The sequence below is a fragment of the Nematolebias whitei genome, chromosome 5, assembly GCF_014905685.2.
Source record: "Nematolebias whitei isolate Nwh7 chromosome 5, NemWhi1, whole genome shotgun sequence".
Taxonomy (NCBI): Eukaryota; Metazoa; Chordata; class Actinopteri; order Cyprinodontiformes; family Rivulidae; genus Nematolebias; species Nematolebias whitei.
In genome coordinates, this window is record NC_056502.1 from 18,173,119 (window position 1) to 18,192,197 (window position 19,079).

A 19,079-nucleotide genomic window follows, 5' to 3' on the forward strand; every position below is an offset into this window, starting at 1 on the left:
TGTAGCATCGATGTACGGTCGCTAACTTGTTATCTGAATTGTACTGATTAGTCACTCTCTGTTGAGTCTGTTCACTTGATTTGTGAATGATTGTTTGATCATTAGAATTAGGATTTTTATACGGCTGGCGTTTATTTAAAAATATCAGTGTGGTTTCTTAGCCCCGCCCACCTGATAACAACAATAGGGCACTTTATAAAACTGTGAGGACGCAGAAGGAAAGATGAAGACGTTCACTGGCTTCATTCCTCTCAATATATCTGACATTTCAACTCCATGTCGTTGTGTAAAAAGTCACCTTGTTGTACATAGTAATAATAATAATAATAATAATATTGATGAATGTGATTGGATGTTAAAATTTCTAACAGCTTTCTCCTTCCTGTTTATTTATAAGAAATGAAACCTGTTGACTGTTTGATAGAAGAGCTCTTTTGTACATCTTAATCTGTTATCTCTGTGGTTTTCAGAATAAAAGCTTTTAAATGTATTGCCTCATGTCCCAGTTTTTTATTCATTCATATGTTTGTGCCATTTCAAGCTCAGACTCTCAGTGCAACTCCTGCTGATCTGAAGTGTATATACAAGAACTATTACTACAAGAAGTTAATACGTTCCAGAGGCTTTCGTTGACCGTCACATTCAGTTCATGCAGAGTTTATATTTGCAGAATTTGCCCCCTTCTTAAGGCACGAGTGTTCAATCCTGGTCCTTGAGGGCCGCTACCCTGCACGCTTTAGTTGTTTCTGTGCTTCAACACACCTGATCTGAATCAATGGGAGACAAAAAGTCACCTGCGGAACATAAAGAGGTAATTTGACCACTGATCCAGATGTGTACTTGTACAAATGGCTCTCAAGGACCAGGATTGGACATCACTGCCTTAAGGTGTGCACTGAATCCTAACTGATCCTATTTTTGTATCATTGATGCATGAAGTTTTAGAATTTGTAGGTTTTTGTTTGTCCCCCCCGCCTCATTAAGGATTCACCACAAGTTCTCAGTGGGATTAACTTCTTCCATGTTCTCCAAGTCTCTTCACTTTGGCCTTATGATGCTCCATCATGATGGAAAAGGCTTTGTTCTCCCCAAACTGTTCTCAGATAGTTAGGAGGTTGCTTTTGAAGGATGTTTCACTCTTTATTTACGGCTGTTAAAATTGTGAGCCAGCGCCCTCCCTTGGCTGAGAAGCACACATGGATGGTTTAAGGGAGCCTATGTGCATTATGCAGGACATATGGTAATGCTCACATTTTCTTCTCCCAATGAATCTTCTATTTTTCAGATGCCCAAAACAATCAGAAATGGGATTCATCACTGTAACAGGCTTTACTTGAATCCCTGTACCTTTTGCATAATTTCAATCTGTCCCAGGTGTCTTCTCGAGAGTGAAATGGCTTCTAAGTTGTTTTTATTTTTACACCAGGCCATCCTCTAGAAATCTTTGTCTCAATGTGTGCACAGATGTCACTTTTTTTTATATAGCACATAAAAAAAACAAAAGTTAACCAAAGTGCTTTGCAATTTAATCAAATTAAAATGCGAAATTACAATAAGAACACGAAATTACAAGAGATATTGGGTCATCAAGGAAACTCAAGAAAGTTAAAAAATAAAATGCATCAGCTCTAACTGGTTCTCAACCTCTGCCTGGGGAAGGTCCTGATCAAAGATTTGAAAGTCTCAGTGGTCTTTAGATGATCAGGTAAACTATTCCACAGTTTTGAAGCAGCTTTTATTAGCTGCTTTGTTTTATGTTAATTTAGAATCAGGAAATTTGGTTTTGACCTGAACTGAATGTAATTTAGACAGTTCAAGAGTGCTTCCATTGAAGAGACCCTGTCTAACTTAATGGGCAGATACACCTGAGAATCATCAGCAAAGTAGTCAAAAGGGATGTTATATTTTTGGATGGAAGGATGGACCTCAAAGGCAATATATAACAGTTAAGCAATGGACCTAAAATAGACCCTTGAGGAACCCCACAAATCAGAGGAGCTGCAGACAAAGAACATTATCCCTAAATTAAAACGCCAGTCTGTCAAGTGGGATCTTAACCAGGATTAAACAGTGCTTTTGATACCAACCACCTGCTCAGATGAACTCGCCTGCCTGCTGCCAGTCCTGAGAAAGCTCGTTCTCCTTGAAAACCTTAACGATCCAATAAATGGTTGATTTGGGTGCGATCTTACTTGCAGCAAAAAAAAAAAATTCACTTGAAGCTGTTTTGTGCAAAGCAATGATGTTTCATTTGACCATGATAACAAAGGAAGATAAGTGATTTCAAGCACCAACCTCCTTTATATGGAGGGTGGAATGTGACAAAATTAAATCAATAAAAACATCCCACCATACTTTAAAAGCATCGAGTAACCCAACATGACAGAAGGACCTCCAGCCTCAGAGGATCAGGTCAAATGATGTCAGCAGGTGTTTTTTTATCACAGGGTTGAATTGTAATCAAAATAGTAATTAATTCAAATGGGTGCACTGTCAGTTTTAGAACCATACAAGATTTAAAAAATGAAGTCTTGCTTGAAGATTGAAACTTAAAGCAAATCTGTGTATTTTACTAGAGTTCCCTCTGCTGGATACTCCTCGCACTACTCAAGGGCTGCAGCACTCCTAAAGTCAACATGCACAAGTCAGATTATCTGTGTGTGGAAAGCCATTTGTGCCAGACAAGTGACTTTCCACATGACTTTGACATGTAAATATGTTAACACAAACTTTACATGTTTGTGCTACACATGAAACTTCAATGTGTATTTAACGCAGATTAAGAAAAAAAAAACATCACAAATTATTTTGTTGTTTATGCATCAGTCACATTTTTGGCTCTGATGGCTTTCCATTCCCATGTGACTGTTTAGACCTTGAGCTCAACATAGATATGTTTATATCTATGTTGAGCTCCAGATTCACAAATGTAATGCTGCGTTCAAGGCGGGTAAAAAATAAAATAAAATAAAAAACTAGGACATCTGGGCGTTACCATGATTCACTGGATTATTGGAAATAATTCTGACTTGGAACTGTGGTTCATTACCCCCAAATTAAAACACATACAACGAAGTTACTGAATTTGAGAAAAAAAAAGTTTACTGTATGGGCTGAAATAAACTATCAAAAACAGTTCAAGGTTCTTTATTGTCATTTGCATCACGTGGTACATGAGGTGAAACGAAATTGTGTACTCAAGGTCCTAATTATGCCCCAAAATAGCAATAATATAAACAAAACAAACAAAAAAAAAATACAAGGATATAAGCTATATGCTCAACAACAATAATATAATGTGGTGTATTAAACAGCAGCCTGAACATGAGTCTGTTGTGAGCAGATGGGTATGACTGTAGCAGCTTATGGGTAAGAAATCAGCAGCATGGATAATCAGCAGTACAAATAAAGTGACAAATCTCCAATTAAAGTTGCATTACAGTAGGTTCTTTTTCTTGAAAAACTCCTTGCAAACATAAAAAATGGTTATAACGTGTTTAACCACAGCAGTTGTTTCCTTTACTCTTTCTACAAGTTTAGCTCGTCTTCAGAGGATGGACACCCTGCCATCGTGTCCACTGGTAGAGGCCGGCTGCTGCTGATTTCCACTTTTTTCACCTAGTTTTTCTGTTTCATCTTTCCACAGTGAGTGGCAAAACATCAAGAGCAAATTTGAAAACGATTACATCACAATATTTATCCATACTTGATTCAGAAAGATAGAAACAGTAGTCAAAAATGGTAAAAAATTATAAGTTTTAATCAGTTTGATTTTTTTTCAAACAGCAGGGTCCCAAGTTTCTGTAATGTTGATTTTACAAAGTTGAAAAGTTTAGAAGCAACTGCTTGATGAATTTCAAAAATATATTTTACAGAGAATGTTTTCAACATAAATCAGTGATGACATTTCAGATTTATTGCACCTTTAATTGTTTTAGAGGTGGAGAAGTCGCTGATGTGCAGTAATGAATAGGGCTCGATGCACCTGATGCAGTGGTAAATACACCTGGCCACATTTTATTTGCTTAAAACTCACGTCAGTAGGTGATTGGCTCTACGTAGACACGCTGTAAATTTAATTTGATAGTTTTTAAGTGTTTAACATGAGAAGTATGGTGACCGTTTTCTGCTGTAATAATAATTTTAAAAAAGCCTAACCCCCTCCTCTGTGTGATGTTCTGCAAAATCAAATTACCGGTATTAAATATCCAAACAACTACTACATTAAGTCAAAAATACAAGTACCGTATTTTTTCGGACTATAAGGCGCATTAAGTGAAAAAAGTTAACTTTGACAGATCTTTGAGCGCCGTGTACCACACAATAAAAACTGATTAGAGGTCAGTAAGCACAACCAGAATTAATAGATAAGGCGCACTGAATTATAAGGCTGTCGATTTTTGAGAAAATTCAAGGATTTTAAGTGCGCCTTATATAGTCCGAAAAAAAAAAACGGCATTAAAAACCCAAACTACTACATCAAGTCAAAAATACAAGCAGCACATTTTGTTTGTATCATTCTGGTTTTACTGTGCACAGGAACATTTTACAACAACTCAACGGTAAGGCAGTTTTTATTTGGATGGCAACTTGTACATAAAAAATATCCAGGCATTAAAATGCCTCTTAGAAAACCCTCAATAGCAAATGGAATGGATGTTATTCAGTTATCAGCGGGGCAGCGAATAAGACATCTCGCATCCGACAATTCATCCGTGAACTAAAACACTTGTAAATAAGATTGCACTTAGGGAAACTGATCAAAAAAGAGGCACTTAATCACAGTTTTTCAAAACAAGTTTGGCTTCTGTAACAAAAGGATTAAAAAAAAAAAAACTGTTCAAAATATAAGGACAAATTATAAAAAAAAAATGTAAATAAACCTAAACAGTGCTGCCATAAATGCTATTAGCATCTAAACATTTTAGTTTAATATTAACACATCTGCAAAGGCCTTGGCGTCGTGCAATAAATACTGATTGTCTAATATGTTTGCATAGCCCCTAAAGCTGTTCGTGCTTTGGTCAAATCAACCCTAGCTGGGTTCCTACCTCAATATAGCACTTGTACATGCAGTAACACAGGATATAAGCACAAGCTACACCTGGGTACAAAGCAGTGCAGTGGCAGTCTGATATGCATCAGGTAGTACTGATGAAGGCAGTATTTGTTCACTCTAATACTGTGAGGCAACAGTGATTCGTGTAGGCACTGATCACCGGCAGCTGCACCTCCAGTCCACTTCAGAGAGTGCTATCCAGAGTGTTGTAGTTGTCCTTAAAGTTCTTGAGCTCCAGGAAGTGCCTGGGCTTCTTGCTGCGCTGCTGCAGAGCTGACGTGAGGTAGGTGGGGGAGGAGGAGGCGGAGGGGGAGGAGGCGCTCGCAGGCTCTGCAGCGTTGGTCAGGTCTTTGGCCGCAGACTGGTGGTGTTGGCTCAAAGTGCTGCTTCGAGACTTCACCCTGAAACAACGCACACAGGCGCACACGGTTTCCAACTGATTCATCGACGGTTTGTGTTGGGAGAGAAATGAAAAGCTGCGAGACGAACAGAGCGACGACAGGTTGTGTTTTCCTTACATGGAGGCCAGCTCGGTGAGAGCTTCCCGGTATTTTATAAATTCTGCTTCTCCAAACACCTGAGGACAAAGAAAATGGGCACCACATCAGAGAAAACTGAACTCAGAACGTAGTCATTAGAGATTTTTAGAAACAAAGGAGGTACACGTTGTAAACGTAGCTTTCATTGCAAAACAGCAGGTTGGGCTGATTTATAAACTATAAAATAATTAAACCACAAGCGGTTTCCCCCACAGCTGATGGATTTGAATAGTGAATGCTTGTAATAGGAGTGTTTTGTATTTATTCTTTGCTTGTTCAAGGCAATGGAGAGTGGCGGATGCTTGCAAGTGGCAGGACTAAAATTATCCACCATGAGGCACAATGATGGAACCAGAAGATGGCCATGCTGGTTTGGACGTCGCCCAGATTAACAAGGTCTGCGTCAGACGTTGGGGAACCAGGACATTTTGATGAGAAATGTTCTACTGCAACAAGACATGCATGGACAAGGGCAGAGAACTTAACACTGTTGGAATGTTACTAGACGAGCAAGCCTAGAGGGGTGGGGGGCTATATGGGAAGGATGTGGGAACTTTGGAAATTTTGATACCTATCATCCAGATTGACCCAGAAACAACTTTGGACCCAGTGTTCCAGCATTCTTGTGAAGAATCTGCTATCACACCTAGAGATTGAAGAGGTACAAGAAAGATGCTACAGTAAAGGGGAGCCAGGATGACAAGTGAGGGGAGATATACCATCACCCCACCATCAGAGTATATCTGATGTCCCATTGAAAAGCCCTGAGGAACTGAATACAAGAGCAGCTGACCTGAGAATCAAGACTGTGACCAAGATAGACACCTACACGTGAATAACAAAGTCCATGCTCAATAATCCAGGTATACAATCCAACATTTTTCAGTCAGGTCATCTGGACAGTTTCTTTTTTTTGTGCTGAAACATTTCACCTTCAATCCAGAAGGCTTCATCAGTCAAGGAAACACACAACTCAAAACTGATTCTTCCCCCAACAGCTTACTCCAAAGTGGAACAAACCAGTTATGTTGGTGCTAAGATGGTCTCTTTGGCACGCCCCCTCCTCCGTTGCCGGCCCTCTTCCTTGTTGACAGTCGTGTCAAACTGAACACATGAATGCAGCATTACATTGTATCCATACTGCCACCATCACAGAGGCCATTAAGCTGGTATACACAACAATCACAATGATCCTTGACTTGCTTGGCTATAAGATCAAGCCATTCAGTAAGGAACTAACTTCTCCCACCATGGAGAAGGAGACTGGAAGCAACTTAGAGATATCAGCCAGCTGTCAGAACAGCAGAAAGGTGCAATCAATAAAGAGCCACCACAAAAATACTGCAACATGTCTGTACTTGAGGCTCTAGAGACTGCCAAACAACGCCTCAAAGACAAAAAAACAAAACAATGCCTCTTTATGATAGTCACCTAAAGAGCCAAGCAGCAGAAGCCAGGAGAAGAAACAAGGGTGCTCTCAATGGCAGTGAGCAACATGAGGGTAGATCCACCCAGACATACTAGAGGCATATAAGGAAGAATCACACAATAATGATGTCCCATGACTACAAGATCTAAGATCTTAACACAGCAACCTCCCAGAACAAGAACCAGTGCTCTCACTACAGTGGCAGACAACAGGACAGTCTCAGGAACGAATGGCCTGGCATGACTCACACCTACTGGCTAAAAAACTGACTGCTCTCCATGAACGCCTAGCACAAACTTTGAGGCCTAGATGCAGATACACACCAAAATGGAAGTTGGCAATTTGCTTGTTTTTCAGCTCACAAGGTTGACATATATACATATATGTCAGCAGCCATCTTGAATTTTGACCTGGCAACCCAATTTTCATAAGGAACCTTTCCTATCACTAGATCTATCAACACACAGAATGGAAGTCAATGCCTCACTGTTTTTACCAAGTTATCATGCTCACAACATTCCCAAACAGATGGACGACAGACCGATGGTGTTTCCAACTCCCCCTTTTTGCTCCGTGATGGGGGGGAGGGGGTAATAAAACCTATATAAGCTGCAATGGAGCCCACCAAATCCACAAGACTAGTATAAAACAAAACTCTTGATGATCCACAGATGTAAAACATTTTAACGTCCAAGGATCGTCTCACACCTGGGTACTTTTTTCTCCAGTTTCTTCCCACAGACCAAAACCATGCATGTTTGGTTAATTAATAACTAATTTAGATTAGGTGCAGGTGTGAATGGTTGTTTGTCTATGAAGCCTTAGGTTTCCCTAGCCTCTCACACAGTGACTGCTCTCTGCTACTGGGAAAGGAAATAGTGGTTAAAGAAAAAATGGATGGATTTTACAGACTCATCTTGGACAGAAGACTTATTTTGATTATTTTTACCCCCCCCCCCACACACACACACACACACACACATTTACAAGTAAACTAAGATGCAGAATCAATCAGTGGTATTTAATAGCTCACTGCTCCCTCACTAAAGTGACCAAAAATTTGAGAATGCGCACAGAGTCTGTCTTTTTATGCTGCATTTCAGAATAAAAATCAAGCTATGATGTTGGCAGTAGACCTACTGAACGGAGCCGTGTGAAGTGTGGGGGTTGTGCTCAGAATCCAAGCAGCCTCCAGTGGTAATAACTGGAAAGTTGTGGCTGTTAAGAGTATCAAGTACAAATGAACTTCATCTTAGACTAAATTAAAACCAGAAAAGGTAAATGATCACTAAGAATGAAATCAAGTCGCAGCATCTTTCTGTGGAGCGACTTTCCTGTGACATCTGGAAGGCTAAACCAGAGAGATGGAAAGGTGGATACAGACAGACAAAACAAGTCATATCATGAACGCTCAGAAGCTCAGGATAGGACAAAGTTTTACCTTTCAGTTAGATAACGATTCAAAACACATTGCTAAGAAAACACTTTATGAGAAATTCTGAAGTGATCCGGACAAAGTTTGGGTCTAAAACTAAAGACAAAAACCTCTGAAATAAGTTGTGCCAAGCTCGTAGCATTAGTTCAAAATTATGCCAAAAATAGGAAGTCTCTCGGATGAGAGACGAAACGTTTCTACATTTTTTTTGTTGTTTTGCTTTGTTTTTTTGAATGTCCAGAGGACCAGATTTAACTTTTTTAGATGCCAAAAATAGTCGTGTCGAAATATTGTCTTAACGTACTAATTATAATTACAAGTGATGACGAGTTTACACACAGACACACAGCAAACCTGCTGACCTCGGCACTATGACGAGCTTTGTTGTAGCCGTCCAACACCGTGTCAACAAGAGAGCTCAGGCTGTCTCCGAGCGCGCAGTGGGAGTTTCGTAGCTGCAGCAGCCAGGTCCGAAATCGTTTCCCAGTCACAGCCGTGGATGTCCCGCCCAGTTCACAAAAAGGAAAATCTAATTTAAAAAAAAAAAAGATGCCAATATAATAATGAGCTCTTTTGACATTACAAAATGAAACATGATTTTTACAGACAGAAAATATTACCAGTGTCTCTGACCGCGTCCAGTGCTTTCATCCTGTACAGGTAATCATTGAAACCTACAACACACACACACACACGCGCACACGCACACACACACACACACACACATGAAAGAGTTGGCACAGAGGTGAGGATATTTGCAGCACTGATGTGTGTGAGTGCTCCTCCAACCAGGATCTTCTCTCTGCTGCAGTCGGTCATCATCTGGAGACAACAAGCGAGGCTCAAAGTGGATTTTCTGAACTTGGCTCAGTTTGGCTTCAATTAGTTGTTTCAGTTCCTACCAAACAAACAGATCATTTCATTGCACATACACACACACAGAGGGGGGAGAAACGAGGTAAACGTTACAACTGAACGATTAATAACTACAGAACCGTATTTACAACCTTAGGTGCGTTGTGGCCGAGGGGAACGTGCGGTCCTCTTCGAGACTTCATGGCAAGACGCATAATTTGTCTTTTGACAAAGATGAACAGCAAAACAAACACCTGAAGAAATGTCATGAGTTGAGTCATGGTTATCACTTTTTACACATATTTTCACAGAGATGAGCCTCAACAATTAAACCATCTGTCTTAAAGCAGGTCTGACCTGTCCGTGGGCCTGGACCTCTGAGTGATGAGCAGCAGTTCTTTACAGTCCATAAATGATAATGGACCCAAAACTTTCCCAGTAAAACATTGCATCATATATGGGATAATGGGTGTTTTTATTTATATTAGCTGACAATGGCTTTAATGGTGCGAGTGACAAGTGTCTGAAAACATTTACAGCTAAATAAACACTTTGGGATGTTTGCTTCAATTTTCTTGGTCTAAAATTAGGAATCAAAAACACAGTAATAAGGCTTTTTAGTAAAATATTTTAAAAACGTTGCATTTTATGTGTGCTCTCACAAAAAGCTATATCTTTCAAAACAAGTCATTTACTGGATATTATTTTAGGCCAAGTACTAAAAATAATGCGTTAAAGGGGAACTGACTGATTCTGGCCACTGCCTTGGAGCTTGACGTTTCTCAGAATTATGTAATCATATATAAAAAAAAAATCCAAGTTATACAAATTAATTTTGACTAAATAAAGTCGCATTGTAGCTTCTTTCATTTGTCCTCACTTGACTTAAAATTAGTTAAAGCTAAATGCGCTCAAACTCACCAAACTCCCGTAAGCCATTACAAGGATCACGTTGACGCTCGAGAGAATTCCCTCGTTTTCCTCCATAACTATGAAGTTGTTGTGCATTCTTATAAGATCAACAGGCTAAACATTTCTGCTCTCAGAGCGTCTAAAGTTATATTCTGTAAACATAACGATTAGTTTATGTTACCGTTTCTAAAACACATCACACACGTGTTAAAAAAAAAACATAAAAACCTACAACGGTCGATAAAAGAGCTCATTGCTGCTACATTCCGCAACTCCTTGTTGACTTCCGTGATAGTCACGTGACTAGTACGGGACACGTTGACGTCAATCGTTCATGCTCTCCAGCCTCCTCAGTTATGTATAGCAGAAGGTTGTAACATATAATAAAAACACATTTTCAATACAGTATGTACAGTACTATCAGTATTTTCTTTCTAGTCATAGCATTATTTTTTTACTCGTCAGAATTTATATATATATATGTATATATATATTTTTTTTTTTTATTATTATTATTTTTTCATTCAACCTTTATTTAGACAGGTTAATCCCATTGAGCCCCGAGGACTCATTTACAAGAGAGACCTGATTTCAACAAAGAATGATGACAACAATGGACAACAGCGACAACAATAGACAATTATAAAAAGGCATACAGATTTTTTTTTAAACAAATAAGATGGCAAAAAAAAAAAGTAACAAAAACAGCTAGATTATAAGGCGAGTGTAGAAAACTAAAAAAAGGAACATGTCTGCATTGGTCCTTGCTAGGAGTCCAACAGATTCTTAAAGCCACTTAGATCTTTGGGAAGGTCAAGGTCGAGAGCTTCAGATCTTTTTTGCAAGATATTCCAGGAAACAGGAGCAGAGTAGGAGAAAGCCCTTTTGCCAAGTTCAGTCCGCACTGAAGGAACACTGCAGGTAATAATGTCCTGAGAGTGCACGCTCTGAAAATGAAATAGCATTCATATTCTATCTCAATGAGCTGCATGTTGTAAAAAATAACCACATTTAAAAATGTATTTCCCTCTTCCTGCTGCTGACCAGCTTTATGGAGATGCAGATTTCATTTTCCAACAGGACTTGGCACATGCACACAGTGCCAAAGCTACCAGTACCTGGTTTAAGGACCATGGTATCCTTGTTCTTAATTGGCCAGCAAACTCGCCTGACCTTAACCCCATAGAAAATCTATGGGCTATTGTGAAGAGGAAGATGCGATATGCCAGACCAACAATTCAGAAGAGCTGAAGGCCAATATCAGAGCAATCTCTCTCATAACACCTGAGCAGTGCCACAGACTGATCGACTCCATGCCACGCTGCACTGATGCAGTAATCCAGGCAAAAGGAGCCCCAACTAAGTATTGAGTGCTGTCCATGCTCATACTTTTCATGCTCATACTTTTCATGTTCTTACTTTTCAGTTGGCCAACATTTCTAAAAATCATTTTTTTAATTGGTCTTAAGTAATATTCTAATTTTCTGAGTTACTGAATTTGGGGTTTTCATTAGTTGTCAAAAATATTTGAAACATATCAGTCTGTGTGTAATGAATGAATATAATATACAAGGTTCACTTTTTGAATGGAATTACTGAAATAATCAACTTTTTTCATGATATTCTAATTTTACGACCAGCACCTGTACAATAGCTAAGTGTTTGTAGGGCGTGGTGTCTAATTTTGCACATGCGCATTAACGTTCGCTTCGAAGAGCCTTATTATGTGACAAACAGGTATGCCTACATGTGAACCTCACGCGCGGAACAAACTGACAAAAATCACAGCTAAACTAAATAAAAACACATAAACAATAGGAAGACGCTACGCTGACCAAAAACAGCAAGTAAAAACTCTGCTTGGAAGCTAAACTCAACTGTTTTGTTGATGTATTTATTAATATTTTCGCGTCTGTCCCCTCTGAGTCAAGAATGCATTTAAAGTACCAGCTTGTCCTTCATTTGCATCCATCCGGAGAGACACTGGGTGCCATTCTTTAGTCAGGAACAAGGGTGGGAGTCAGAGAAGTCGAGCCCCCCACTCACAGGCTCTGTCACAGACTGACTTTTTGGGCCTCCGAGGTTCAGAGCAGCAGCAGCAGGAACCACAGTTTCCTCCGTGGCAACGGAAAAAACCAGCAGGTGCATTGAACGCAGCACTGTGAGTATCTGTGAGCAGCACGTCTTCAAGTTGGTTTCATGTAGTCATCACTTTTTCTCAAGAAGTGTGTCTGACACTGTTTTGTTGGAACAAACGACACGGGTAAACTTTAAACCACATTCATAATGCTGGTAGTTGGGTGGGATGGTTGTGTTTTGCCCATGCCTCTGTATTTGTGTCTGTCTGTTAGCAAAATATCTCACAAACCACCAGACGATTTTTAATTAAACTGGCGTAAGTGATCGATGTATGTAACTCTACAACCGATTAACATTTAGAGTCATGTTGGTTAATGATAGCTGCCAACTGAGCTTACAAAACAAAGAATGGCTGTAACTCAGTTGTTTTATAGTCTTTCGATTATCGGGGGGTTATATTCCAGACACCACGGTGATATGGGAAAAACTGCCAAGTAGGAACACTATATTTATTTTAGTGTTTTTATATATTTTAAGGCTTTATAAACCCTTCTTGCACTCTTTCAATGTTCTTAACAATGTTCTAAACTCTTTAAATGCTCTAAAAGTGAAAGAGAACCGACAGACTGATGCTACAGTTACTGAGCCAGTCATCGCCCGGGGACAGACTGGCCATCAGGAGCACTGGGACATTTCCAGATTTGGGAAATGTTCCAGCTCGGTTCGGGTTGGGTCAGCTCATTTCGATCGTGCTTGATTATTCTAAATAAACAATCCATGCCGCTCACTGTGGTATCCGCTTCACTGAAGCTCACAGCTCGCAGACAGACCCCACCCCTCCTTTCTCTTTCTGAGGCTGACAGCCTCAGAAAGAGAAAGGAAGGGGCCCCTCTGTGATCACTGAGTGGTCAGGCCACCAGGAAACAACGTGTACAATCTTATGTTGAAAACCCGCGAAAGAGTGAGTCCGCAAAAGTCAAACCTCGAAGTATTGAGGGACTACTGTACTGACCTAAAATGTTGTGTGATAGTAGCTGAGACTGATACCCAACACATATTCCGAGGGCTAATATATTGCGCAAGATCTTTGTTTGAAATTTTGGCATTAATAATTTGGAAAGTACTATGTTGGTGTGTTAGCAAAATATTCCCCAAATCAATGGACGTAATTCAATGAGATTCAATCACTGGATGTACATTTACAACTGATTAACTTCTGGAGCGAACACAATTCAAGATGGCCGCCACAGCTACCTGACGTTAGAAAAAATGAAAAAAAAATACTCATTTAGTTTATTTTGAGGATATTGGGACTGACATTTGTTGTGGTCGAAATTCAAAGCCATAACCAACACATACTACATATCACCCCTGTTAGCAAAATATCTATTAATATCACTGGTTGAATCCCAATGAAACTTGCAGCAATATTGGGTGTAGACCTACAACTGATTACCTTCAATATGGCTGCCAAATCTAATCAGCATCATCGAAAGAACAAATAGCTAGAACCAAACCTTGACCCCCTCAGTCGTGTCCAACTTCCGGCCTGTCTCCAAACTCCCATTTGTTTCTAAACTACTGGAGAAAATAGTCGAGTTCCAGTTGAAGTGCTTCCTGGAAGGTCACACCGTATTAGAGCTATTCCAATCTGGCTTTAAACCTCTCCACAGCACTGAAACTGCCCTGCTGAAGGTCTTTAACGCATCTTCAGATCCACAGATACTGATGATTCTGTGCTGCTTGTCCTGTTGGACATCACTGCCGCCTTTGACACCATCGACCATGAGATCCTCATTGCTAGGTTAGAGCAGTGGGTGGACGTCACAGGGTCAGCCCTCAATTGGTTCAGATCTTACCTCGCTGACAGATCCTTTTGTGTCTCCATCAAGGATTTTAGTTCTGCAGAGGCAGAGCTTAAATGTGGGGTTCCGCAGGGGTCTATCCTGGGTCCCCTCCTATTCTCTTTATACCTGCTGCCGCTTGGTGCTATTTTCCGGAAACACAACATTCCCTTCCACTTCTATGCAGACGACTTTAAAATTTACTTCCCCCTAAGACATAATGGTACATGCTCTATTCAACTGCTGCTCGACTGCCTGGCTGACATCAGGGACTGGATGGCTTTAAACTTCTTAAGTTTCAATGAAAAGAAGTCTGAAGTCATGTTGTTCCCTCCCAACGACACAATCACAAACCACTGTATCGACCTCTCCGCTCTAACCCTGTCAGAAAAACAAGGAGTCACTAATCTGGACGTGATAATGGACCCTTCCCTGAAACTTAATCATGTAAACATGATTGTTAAATCATGTTTCTTCCAACTAAGGCGGCTGTCTAATCTGAAGCCCATATTATCCAAAAATAACCTGGAGACAGTAATACATGCATTCATTACATCTAGGCTTGATTACTGCAATTCACTCCTGTTTGGTATCAGTCAGACCTCCATTGCACGACTACAACTGGTCCAGAATGCAGCAGCCCGATTTTTAACCAGTACAGGCAAAAGAGAGCACATTACACCAGTTTTGGCCTCACTGCACTGGTTACCGGTTCACTTTCGAATCCAGTTCAAAATACTCATGTATGTCTACAAATCACTGAACAGTTTCACCCCCCCATTTATCTGATCTGCTACAACCGTATGTCCCACCGTGTTCCCTGAGGTCAGCGGACCAGTTGCTCCTCACAGTTCCAGGAACTCGTCTTAAGCGCAGAGGTGACAGGGCCTTCTCTGTAGCAGGACCAAGACTTTGGAACGAGTTACCTCTGCTTGTCAGACAGGCCCCCTCCCTCTCGATTTTCAAGTCCCTTTTAAAAACCCACTACTATTCGGTGGCGTTCAACACCAGATGATCTGTGTTTTGATCCTGTATGCTCCACACTGGTTTGTCGTCATTATCTGCATCGTTTTTATGTCTAAATTCTGATTTACCTCATTTTGTGTATTGCTTTGTGTGTAGTCTGTTGTTTTGTCTGTACAGCACTTTGGTTGGCCTTGTCGCTGTTTTAAGTGCTCTATAAATAAAGTGGTATGGTATGGTAAGTCAATCATATTGAGCTAAAATTTGGTGTGGTAGTAGCTGAGAGTCATTCACAACTCAGAGCATGAGATTGTACATACACATATTTTCAAGGTTTTACTAAAACAGCTAAAACGTTGTCATTTCTCAACAAAAGAGGGTTTTACTCTAAAATCTCATAAACACTGGCAGGTGGTATGCATGCATTCCTTCGATGAATGCTGCATCTTTTAACTATTTGTAGCATTTCCTGCAGTTATCTCAACGTTGTCTCCTCTCCCCTAAGCCACAAAATGCTGATTTTGTGTTGTACAAGATGAAAAAGTGTGAAAATGAATGTGTGACACGTTGAACTGTCGTGAAGAATTCTACCCCGTGAGGGGAGGACGACAACAATGGCAAGGGGAGGAGAGACAAAAGGCTGATAGGAAGTGGAGAAAGAACAGGAGGGTAAACCTGTGTGGCAGGTTTTCGTCGCTGAGCTCAGTCCATCATACGAAGCTGATGGGAGGAAAAGAGACACGTATGGCAAGCCCTTTTAACATAAAATAGGATTCACCACGCTTACATTCCAGATATCTGAAACTGAGTTTTGACTAGACATATTGGTTATTTAAGATATCTTGAATTGCATTTTGACTAGTCAAAATACTCATTTAAGATATCTCTAATTACATTCTGACTAGTCATAATGACGTCAGATTTACCATTGAGTTGTATGGAGGCTTCAATTCAAGATATCTTGAACTGAATTTTGACTAGTCAAAAATACAGTTCTAGATATCTCTAAGTTAATTTTGACTAGTCATTATTTGCTTTCAAGATATCTCACTTTTAGTTCTGACTAGTCATAATTACAATTAAAGATATCTTAAATTACGTCATTATTCAAGATATCTTAAATGTATTTGTAGATATCAAAAATGAAGTTTTGACTAGTGCAAATTAAATTGTAGATATCTTGAAAGCAAATAACGACTAGGCAAAACTAACTTAAAGATATCTAGAACTGTACTTATGACTAGTCAAAATTCCTTTTAAGATATCTCAAAATGAATTCAAGATATCTTGAATATTTTATCATGTAGACGGCTTTTCTATTTAAGATATCTTGAATTCACATTTTGACTAGTCAGAATGACATTCAAGATATCTTGAATTGTTATTCTGACTAGTCAAAACGTCACAGATTTACGTAGCATTTTGGCGGAAAAATCATAAAGCATTGTAGCATTTTTATTTTATAATCTGCAAAATCAGGTCAGTCCAACACAACGCTCGTATTTTTAACATGATTTTTAACGCGGCAGCTCGGATTATTTATTGTATCTGCAACAAGAAGATTTTTTTTGCGACGTCTTTTTCACGACAACCGGAAACCGACACTTCCTGCTTTGCGAGTCTTTGCACTAAGGAGAAATGTCTCTCTTTTCAACATCTTTGCTTAATTTGCCAACTTTTCTTTCGCTGCTGAGGAGGAAATCGCAGCGGCGAATTCTCGAACTAATAAACGTGAAAGGATAAAAGCTCTTCCATGAAGAAAATATCCACAGCTGTCAAGGTAAGAAAAGACGTAGCTTAGCAAGCTAACCGTTAGCTACAACATATGAAGCGCATAAACATCGAGATAAAGAAGCCTAATTTAGTGTGCTACATTATTTGGAGTGTTTGAGACAGACATGATGTAACATTTTTTATTATATTTTTATGAGGTTCCATTAGTGCCAAACATATGTTTATGTGTGTATGTAGCGTGCTGTGTATATGTAAGTTGATGTGTTAAGTGAATCCATCTATTATACAATCTATTACTTGTTTAAAGCTAAATATGTTATAACAAGTATTAATTATATATATGTGTGTGTGTGTGCTAAAAACAGATCTATTTTAGATCTCATTGTGTGTTGAAAAAAGAAATGTTGGCTTATTTCTGTAGAAGTGCAGCTGGTAAAGGTTTTTGTAACCATGTAGTTGCACTTTTTTTTTTTTTTACCAGACTGCCCACTACTCCCAACTCCAGCTGCCAAATGGTCCTCCTGTACTGGCCCGCACAAGAGATTTACAAAGATGGCACAGACAAAGAACACAGGTAAAAAAATAAAATAAGAGTGGAACACATTCTTTTCTGTTACATTATTTAGTATAAAGGTTATGATTCTCATCACAATAACTGTAATAACTTTCCCACCTGTATATTATTAGTGCCATGTGAAATTTGTCATAATCTCAATATTACTTGTGTCAAATATATTTTTCTCTCCTAACTTGTTTAGAATTGTTTGTTTTTGTAGGTAATGAATAAATGCAGGTTCAACCTCTATGGATTAGTAATATTTGCAAGTTAAGTAAAAATCTTAACTCTCAAGTCTGTCCCACTGTGTCCTAGAAAATTGCTCACTTGTCTCTTTACATTTATTTATTTTTTAGTTTGACATATTTTTATGTTTATTTCTTGTAAGGGAATCCATCCTGAACCTGCCAGCGAGGTGGTGGTGGTGTGAAAGCTCAAAACTGTGGTGAAAAGATGTTTGCACTCCACGCTTTACAGAGCTTTCACAGGTATAACCTTTGGGTTAATGTTTTTATGTCCATGTTTCCTTTGTCAAAACTTATTGTGATTCTGTCACTCGTGTGTTTTGTAGGACCACTTCCAGATCCTGACATCCTGGCATCGGGAGAAAAACCACCTGCTGGAGTCCCAACCACTTATCACACTTATCCTAGAGATGGTCTCTCAGCTTTGGAGCTGGTACCATCCAGACTTGGTCCTGTGCCACAGGGCTCACTGAGGTCTCACCAGTGTCCACCTGAGAAGTCCTGCGCAGCATCATTCTGCACCACATGGCTCCAGACCTCCTGCTCTTCCTTCAATGCTGCATAGTCTTCCCGACATGTGTTTTGTGGCCACACTCGGTCAACTTATGCACCTTCAGTCTTTGCAAGTGTCACATGAAGTACAGGCCAGAACCAGGGAGCAGTCCAGATGTCCTGCGTGGGTACAGCTTCGACAACCAAGGCTTACTGCTAGCTGTTTCCACTTTCCGTGTTGCTTACAGAGGAAGTGCGGAGGAGGAGTCTGCTGACAGCACTGGCAGCTCAGATGATCAGGGGGTACACTAAACAATAACTGTTGAACGGGTATGGTGTGATGAATGGATTGATGATCGATTGATTGATCAGATGAAGTCTAAACTGGACATGTTTTACTTCAACACCTTCATCCATGTGTTTATATCAATGCAGCAAGAAACATAAAATTTATAAATCACCCTTTTGTTCCTTCATATTTTTAATCAGTCTCAAGCTGTGAATCACTGTAAATACTATATCCTGATGCTGCTCAATGATCCAGGTAGGAAAATCTAAAAAAGTTAAGTCTGGTCCTCTGGACATTCAAAAAGCAAAACAAACACACACAAAAAGTAAAAATGTTTCGTCTCTCTTCCGAGAGACTTCCTCAGTCTGAGGTGCTGTTTTCAGCTCAGTCTCTTAAATAGCACCTTCTCAGAGTGGATCAACCAGTTTGCTGCTGACAACCATGTGTAAATGTGTGAACCATTTATTACTTCATTTTATGCTTAATAAATGTTTTAATGTTAAATGGTTATTGTTGCACCGGGGTCTGAGAGAAATGTAATTTCAATCCTGTGTATGTCCTGTACATGTTGCAGTTTTTGACAATAAAAGTGACTTTGACTTTGAGCAGCACCTCAGACTGAAGAAGCCTTTCGGATGAAAGACAAAA

At 39.6% G+C, this 19,079-nt stretch overlaps 1 protein-coding gene and 1 long non-coding RNA gene across 2 annotated transcripts; one reads left to right on the forward strand and one right to left on the reverse strand.

Annotated features, from left to right (window-relative positions):
• Positions 1–5,243: 5,243 nt before the first annotated feature.
• c5h1orf43 (chromosome 5 C1orf43 homolog) lies at positions 5,244–10,520 on the reverse strand. Its single transcript, XM_037676946.1, has 7 exons — positions 10,239–10,520; positions 9,470–9,571; positions 9,252–9,360; positions 9,083–9,136; positions 8,825–8,991; positions 5,578–5,636; positions 5,244–5,460 (listed from the first exon to the last, which is right to left on the reverse strand). Exons 1-7 carry the CDS (start codon positions 10,323–10,325, stop codon positions 5,244–5,246), a joined length of 795 nt encoding a protein of 264 aa, XP_037532874.1. The 5' UTR covers positions 10,326–10,520.
• Positions 10,521–16,693: 6,173 nt separating this feature from the next.
• Positions 16,694–18,597, forward strand: LOC119410043. Its single transcript, XR_005186820.1, has 4 exons — positions 16,694–16,895; positions 17,331–17,423; positions 17,794–17,893; positions 17,977–18,597. It is a non-coding gene; the product is annotated as an uncharacterized LOC119410043 (long non-coding RNA).
• Positions 18,598–19,079: the final 482 nt, after the last annotated feature.

What these genes read in the sequence shown, in the direction of transcription:
- c5h1orf43 (XM_037676946.1), bottom strand. Translation starts at nt 10,325, where the DNA reads ATGCACAACAACTTCATAGTTATGGAGGAAAACGAGGGAATTCTCTCG. An exon ending in TAATGGCTTACGGGAGTTTG is followed by an intron (nt 9,572 to 10,238) that starts GTGAGTTTGAGC and finishes ACATTTCTTCAG; the next exon opens with GTGTTTGTTTTGCTGTTCAT. An exon ending in AAGCTCGTCATAGTGCCGAG is followed by an intron (nt 5,637 to 8,824) that starts GTCAGCAGGTTT and finishes CTTTGTCCTCAG; the next exon opens with GTGTTTGGAGAAGCAGAATT.